General features: G+C 46.6%; 1 protein-coding gene across 1 annotated transcript in view; it reads right to left on the bottom strand.

Annotated features, from left to right (window-relative positions):
* Positions 1–2,165: 2,165 nt before the first annotated feature.
* Positions 2,166–7,686, bottom strand: part of Tdrd12 (tudor domain containing 12) — a 78,888-nt gene continuing 73,367 nt past the window's right edge. The window contains exons 26-31 of the mRNA XM_051162186.1: positions 4,641–4,750; positions 3,298–3,361; positions 3,101–3,214; positions 2,857–3,010; positions 2,709–2,775; positions 2,166–2,260 (exon numbers count right to left, since the gene is read on the bottom strand). Of these exons, the coding sequence (XP_051018143.1) occupies positions 2,166–2,260; positions 2,709–2,775; positions 2,857–3,010; positions 3,101–3,214; positions 3,298–3,361; positions 4,641–4,750 (604 nt within the window). The remainder of the gene's footprint in view (positions 2,261–2,708; positions 2,776–2,856; positions 3,011–3,100; positions 3,215–3,297; positions 3,362–4,640; positions 4,751–7,686) is intronic.

Raw genomic sequence — 7,686 nt, 5'->3', positions numbered from 1 at the left:
CCAGCAAGATACTGTGCTTTCTGCTGGCTCGAGTTACTTTGCTTTATGGCTACTCTGATACCTGCCAATCAACCTGAGAGTCAAAACAGCAGAACGGATGTGTTCCTGACCATTGCACAGGCTGGGCAGCCCATGACTGCTGGGCAGAGGTCATGCCAGCATGGCCCTCGTTCACAGCTGCTGTGAAAGCCAGGTGACCACCTCACACCACCCTGGACTCTTTTGGGCTTCATGTACTCAGGTCTAACTTTACACACGAGAAAACCAAGAACCAGGGTGGACCCAGCCCCCAGCCCTACTCTTGGCACAGAGAGCCAAGAGAGTGTGCGTAAGGTGTGCAGCAAATTGCTCCTGGGCTCCGAAGTCTGCACAACTGTGTTGCTTTTTTTCCCCCCCTCAGGATTTTGGGTTTTTTGTTTTTTGTTGTTGTTGTTTGTTTTTTGACATTAGTTCATATGCATCCAGGCTGGCCTGAAACGTCCTGGTGTCCACCTCTCAAATGCTGGACTTACAGGTTTGGGCCAGCATGTCCATCTCTGAACATCTGTATTTTCTGATGTATAAAGAAATAAACTCTTGGGGGCTGGAGAGATGGTTTAGAGGTTAAACGTACTGACTGCTTTTCTGGAGGTGCCGAGTTCAATGTTCGGCAACCGCATGGTAGCTCACAACAATCTATTATGAGATCTGGTGCCCTCTTCTGGCCTGCAGGTGTACATGCAGGCAGAGCACTGTATACATAATAAATAAGTAAATCTTAAAAAAAAAAAAAAAAAAAAAAAAAAAAAAAGCAAGTCTTGGGGACAGTCTCTCGACAGTGCTGCTTCCCCAACCCCTTTTCACCTCTAGGAGAGCTAGAGAACTTCTAGACTTGTAAAGGTCCCAGCTATCTGAGTGACACCCCTCCCCAAATCTTGGTGTGACAGTCACATTCAAAGTTGCTATTAGGCTGGGCGTGGTGGCGCACGCCTTTAATCCCAGCACTCAGGAGACAGAGGCAGGCGGATCGCTGTGAGTTCCAGGTCAGCCTGGTCTACAGAGTCTAGGCCAGCCAAGGCTACACAGAGAGACCCTGTCTCGAAAAACCAACCCAACCAAACAAAAAAACAACCAACCAAAACAAAAACAAAAACAAAAACATAAAGTTGCTATTAGTGTTTTCAGGACTTGCCTCATCTGGGTGCTCCAAAAGTTAACTACAGGCACTACACAGGTTCTTTTTAGCATTTCTGAAACAAAGTTGTACCCTATTTGCCCAGAATCCTGCAGGTCATTTGGCCCCACTGAGCTGAGGCAAGATTATCTTGGCTTTGGGAAAAGAAGCCAATTTGCTTTTCTTAGTTGCTGTCAAAGCCTGGACAACTCATGGAGTGTTTGTGTGGTGGCAGTAGGTCCATCAGGTCATGGTGCAAGAGGCTGGCAGGCAGCAGCTGAGTATGAATGTGTAAGCCAGGGGGCTACATGGCAAGTGAGTGCCCGTAACTCCACATGGTACGATCTATTTCCTACGCTATGGTCTGCTCTGTCTGTGCCTCTCTACCCTGACTCGTCAGGATGAGCTAAGAGCTAATGAAAGCACATACTCTATAAGCTTGGCTTACATTGGACCTCTGCTTGAAAAGACATTTTTGGAAACAGAATCTTCTATAGATGCCAGGCTGCCCTTGGTCTCCTGAGTGCTGGGATTAAGTGCCTCTAATTTTGTGTGTGTCCACTGCAGACCCATCGTGAACTCTGTGTTGACAGTCGTATCCTAACCTGTCAGCTGGCGTGCCCACCTGCTTTCCCTTATGTCCATTAAGAGATCATTATCAAGCTGGGTGTGATGGCGCACGCCTTTAATCCCAGCACTTGGGAGGCAGAGGCAAGTGGATCACTATGAGTTCGAGACCAGCCTGGTCTACAAAAGCGACTCCAGGACAGCCAAGGCTACACAGAGAAACCCTGTCTTGAAAAACAAAACAAACAAACAAACAAAACCAAAAAAAAAAAAAAGAAAGAAAAAAAGGAGATCATTATCATCATCACTGCAGAGCCACACGCTGACAGTGAGATTCACTCTCCAGATGAAAGATTTACACATGACTTGTTTTCTTCACTTCTGCCCCACAGCTGTGTCCGTTTCTGTTTAGTCTTCTCACTCTTGCGGTTGGCTCACTCGCTCCTCATTCACTCTCGCTGCCATCCGGGGAGTCTGAGGAGGTGCCGCTGCTCTCGGCCAGCACTGCCACTTCGCAGGGCCGGTTTTTAGAACTGACAACTAGAAGAGTTGGTGTTACTAAAACCGGTTTAGTGCAGGTTAACTACCCACACCCCATTATTTTGGTCAGTGCAGCAAACGTCCCATGGATCTGTTTTCTTTTCAAATTATTTAAGCAAGTAATGAACAGGTAAAAACACTCAAAGAGTTCTAAGGAGGAACATGGTAGAAGAGTTTCTAAGGTGTGCTTAGCAACTCAGTGGTAAAGCACTTCCCGACTATGCATGAAGCCAAGGGCTCCGCCCCCTGCACTCAGACTGTTCAGAGAACACTATCGCCAAGTGTCATGGCATGCCCATGCCTGAACACGGAACACAAGATCAACCCAAAGTTTATGGACTGTCATTAATAGCCTATTTCCAAAAAGTAGAGTCCCTAAGAAGAACGGGTGTGTTTACCCAATTTCCCTGCCCCACCCCACCTGAGGAGCAGGGCCTGCCCAGCTCACCCTTGGAGAAGGGGCTGTCCTCTTCACATTCCTCCCAGTGCTCAAAGTCAAAAACCACGTTAGGATTCTGTGTGATACAAGAGTGGATGCAGGTGAGTAAGTGCAGAGAGCTCAAGGTGAGGACCGGGTCACAGGCACACCAGCTCACCCTCTGCTTGAGGAGGCCGCACCAGCGTGCCTTTTTCTCTTTGGCAAGTGTGATGAGAGGCTCGTCATCTTTGATTATGCACTTGCAGTCATCTTTCCTTATGTCACCTTGCAGTTCCAGATCAGCCAAGTAAAACTTGTCTCCTACCCAGGCACTAGGTTTTCAAGAAGAAATAAAGCTGGCTGGCCATCTAAAATGTTGTATGGCATTTCAACTTTACTTTATCACACACACACAAACCTACCTGAAAATGACTCTATCTGTAAAGAATTTACACTTATAATCTTTGACATTCCTGATCTTTATCTTTAAGATGACCACATCATCTCTTTGGAACCACTTTACTTGTGGGTGAAAGCTGGAAGGAAAGGAAAAGGGTTTGCAGTTGTCAGCGCACAGCACAGTCGAGAGAGGTGCCCGGCAGCAGGAGCACACGGATACCTTTTCACATGTGACTGTGTAGTTCTGCTAATGGACTCACTGCCAGTGTCTTCAGATAAAACTTCTGTAAAAACAACAACAACGTTAAGAATTCCACAGGTTTTTTGTTTGTTTTTTTTTTCCCGGTTGGATGGAGCAGGAAAAAAGAACACCCAGAGCGACACGGGCCCACACATACACACATTTTTGTACCCAAAGCAAGGGAACTTTTACAGGCTGAATTATGTTAAGAATATAAATTTTAGGCAGAGGCAGGCAGATCGCTGTGAGTTTGAGGTCAGCCTGGTCTACAAAGTGAGGCCAGGACAGCCAAGGCTACACATAGAGAAACTGTCTCAAAAACAAACAAGCAAAAGAATATAAATTTCAGCCAGATGTGGTAGTGCACACTTTTAATTTCAATCCTTGGGAGGTAGAGGCAGGACAATTTTTGTGAGTTGGAGGCCAACCTGGTCCACATAGTTCCAGGAGAGCCAGAGATATGTGGAGAGACTGTGTCCCAAAAAAAGTATAAATTTCATTAAAAACTTAGGTATCCAGTAGCAAATAATAATTAGAAGAAACTAAAATGCACATCATATAGGAAATGGAAACAATAATCTAAAATATAATAAATTTTCAAATAGGATTTAGCAGGAAAGCGGGCTCTGTTGAAGGGGAGCTGCGGATGTCACATGACTGGTGTGGTGCACGGACACCGAGCTTGTGGGGCTCCCCCAAACCTGCAGGCTTCAAACGGAACAACTGCTGAACACACATTTTGTAAGACAATGGAATTTAGGCTTCTCTACCTAAAACATTTAAAGTTACCATTCAAAACAGAAAACAAGGCTCTTTAATTTGATTCATGGCAATGTAAAAAAAAAAAAAAAGTACTGAGCGTCTTCAATCACAACAGCGCCTACTGAGAAACCACCTTAGCGTTTCGCACCAAACCCTTGGTACAAAGTAAACCTTGGCCTATCCACAGTGTAGAATATAATCTAACCAAAACACAGCGCTGGTTCTAATGCTGTAGATTGGAGGGAGCACAGTGTATGCTACATGCTTCCAACTCAGCAAAACCAGCAGTGACAGGAATAAAAAGGGTAAACTGGGTCCCTGGAGAGAGTTCTGGAAACTGTTAGCCAGCATGACTTAGGACAAACCTGTGCCGGTGCTCACTTCACTGGCTAAACACTGCGTACAGAGAAAGCACTACTGAGGAGCATCACTGGCAGCCAGCACAGTCCGGTGCTGTTAGTGTGCTGCTCTGTGTCCCATATCCCACAGTGAAAGGGAAGCCTACATACAGGAAAATCCTAACTTGAGTTAAGCATCTGCATTTAAATGCAGGCACTAACCAGGCTTTTGGTTGTCTGAGTCCACCTGGAAACCGGCTCCACCTTCTGTACCTCCGTGTCCTTGGTGAGTGCCCTGCAAACACATGGCATCTTCCACTGTGCTAGGTATCCTGAACAGAAGAGGCAGAGGTTAATTGGACTCCAGGAGACTCTGGAAAAAGAGGACACAGACATTTGGTAACTGAGGTGCTTGTGTGTGGCCATCAGCTTTGCTCCGACCAGGCACCCAATAGCGAGGGACACCCATGATCAGAGAAAGGCACTGTCATTTGCTCAGCTAGCCTTTCCTTCAAGCTCACTGAACTAGGAAGAGGAACATATGTAGTTTCATACAGAAACCTACTAAATCCAACACAGCTCCCTTTAATTTTGCCTACTAGCTAATTAGAGATTACTTAACTCAGGTGACCACACATATGAATATATCTCTCAGTCAGGAGTGGTGCTGTATGCCTTTAATTCCAACTCTTAGAAGGCAGAAGCCAGCCTGGTCTACATAGTGAGTTCAGGGCAGCCAGGGTTATGTAGAGACCTTGTTTCAAAAAAAAAAAAAAAAAAAAAAAAAAAAAAAAAATTAAAAAGTTCCATATCACTGTTGTTTTGGCTCTTTAAGCAGAAAGCAGTTAGTTGTGTGTTAGGGTTGGTACTGCTGTGATGGAATACCATGACCTGTAGAGAGATTTTAATCTAGCAACAAGGCTACTCTGGCTGGAATACAGACATGCCCTTAGCACACACATTTATTCCTAAACAATGAAGGTAAAGTTCCTTTACAGAAGGGAACACCCGTGTCTGAGAGTGATGTCTAATTGAGAGGCAGACAAAGCGATGAATCAGAGAAAGATGTGACAACTCTTGAGGGAGAGCAGCACAAGGGAGAGGAAGGAGAGGCGACTAGAGGGAAGCAGCAGAGAGAGCAGGCAGGAGGAGAGGCACTGGGGCAGCTGTGCTGAGACAGGTTGCTGACACAGGTGAAGATGGACGAGCCAGAGAATGAGAAGGAGCCAGAAGATTAGAGCAGATCGCTACAGTTAGTCTGAGGCCAAGCAGAGAAATTTTGTCAGAGGCAGCGAGAGAGAAACTAGATGAGTCAGTCAGCTGGGAGAGGAGTTTGAGCCAGAACAGCTGGGTTGAACCAGCCAGCCAGAGTTTAGAAAGAAGCAGAAAGGGCGAGCTTACCCAGCAGTAAGGCTCAGAGGCTGAAAACACCGTGGGCCTACATTAGAGTGCATGGAGGCTGGCAGCTCCCAGGACTAGGTCTAGGTTAGCAGATGGAGACTGCCTCCAAGACACGGGGGACATCAGGCAAGTGTCTTTGACCAAAAGAAACTTGGAGAGGAAAGGGTTTATTTGAGTTTATAGCTCCTATCACAGTAGGGTCAATGCAGAGGCCATGCAGGGTGGTGCTTACTGCCCGCTCCTGGGGCTTACTGTGGGAGAATGCTGAGTGAAGGTATCAACTGGCAATAAAGTGCTGTTTAGCCAATCAGCTGGGCAGAAGGACAGGAAGTGGAAGGCGGGACTTCCAGGAGGGGGGAAAGGAGTTTGACAGTTGGAGAGAGAAGGGGACTTGGCGAGGACCGGCCCAGGGGTCACAGTGTCAAGTGCCTGGAATATATGTGTGTTACAAGGTTTAGAGTAGTTTGTTTAGTTTACGAGTAGATTAGAATCAGTTCAGACTCTCAGCAAAGTGCTGGCAGCTTTAAAGTACGTTTCAGTCTCCCTGTATCAGTTATTTGCTTTGTAGGCCGAACAGATACAAAATACTGCAATGGCTTGCTCAGCTTCTTCTCTTACACAGTGCAGGACCACCAGCCCAGGAGTGGATGCCCCCACAGAGCACTGGATCCCCCCCCATCAGTCACTAAGAAAATGCCCCACAGGCTTGCCCATTTTATGGAGGCATTTTCTTAGTCACGTTGTGTCTTCCCAGCTGAATTGACAAATTAGATTATATGAAGTTAAATTTCTGAACAGCAAAGGACACAACCACTAGAGTGAAGACAAAGCCTATATACATGCAGGAAAGATCTGTGCCAGCCATACTTTAGACAGGAGTCTAATATCCAGGATGTATAAAGTATTGTAAAACCTAAACACAAAATAACAAAATTATCCAGTCAATAAATGTGTTGATTAAGAAATACAAATGACCAATAATACTTGGAAAAAGTGTTCATCCTTGGAGGTCAGGGAAATGCATATTAAAACTTCTTTGAGATTCCATTTCACCTTGTCAGAAAGACTATTACGAAAACAAAAGACCATAAATTCTGGTGAGGGTGGTTCCTGTGGGCAGGCAGACAGACTGTGCAGTCACCATGGAAATCAGTTCAGAGGTACTCAGAACTGAACCGGGGACCTCAGTGGAGCCCCCTCTGCAGCCAGCTCCTCCCCCGCACACCCCTGGCTCTTACTTGCTCATGCCTGCTGGCAAATAAGCAGAGCCCAAGCCCCTTCCATGTAGTAACTATATACCACCTTGAGAGGCGAGGGGGAAGGTGTAAGGGCGGTGTAGATACGATGGAGGAGTGTTGTGCGCATGTGTGACACCATGATGACACCCACAGCTTGCTGTGATGCATGCTATGACAGAGAGAAGCTGGTGGCAGCAGCACAACTCCCTTCCAGCCACCAGAGACCACCATGAAGCACGGGAAGGCACACAGCATCCTGGCCCACAGCACACCAGGTGAGCATGAGGACACACACACTCACAGGGACAGAGAGAGAGAGCACGGTGTAGAACTATATGCTCAGTGTGACATAATGTGGCCAGGCACGGAATAGACAAAGCACATATGCTGTCAATCAAACGAAGCCCAAAGCCAGGGAGCCCATGTCTGCTCCTCCCCTGGTGTCCCCAGTGTACTGAGTATATCAGGGAGTTCAGAATATCGAACTGCACAGGGTGCCACCTGCAAATAAAATATCAACAAAAGTGCTCTCTAAAAGAAAGCTAAAGCGCCTGACTTTGTTTACAGCAGCAGCGGGAGGAAAGGGGTGCCTAGAATAAGATGCCCTGAACCCCGAAAGCGCTGAAGCT

Source organism: Acomys russatus, chromosome 19, assembly GCF_903995435.1.
Source record: "Acomys russatus chromosome 19, mAcoRus1.1, whole genome shotgun sequence".
In the NCBI taxonomy this organism is placed as follows: domain Eukaryota; kingdom Metazoa; phylum Chordata; class Mammalia; order Rodentia; family Muridae; genus Acomys; species Acomys russatus.
Note: the sequence above shows the minus strand (reverse complement) of the source record. Positions and strands in the feature narration are given on the sequence as shown.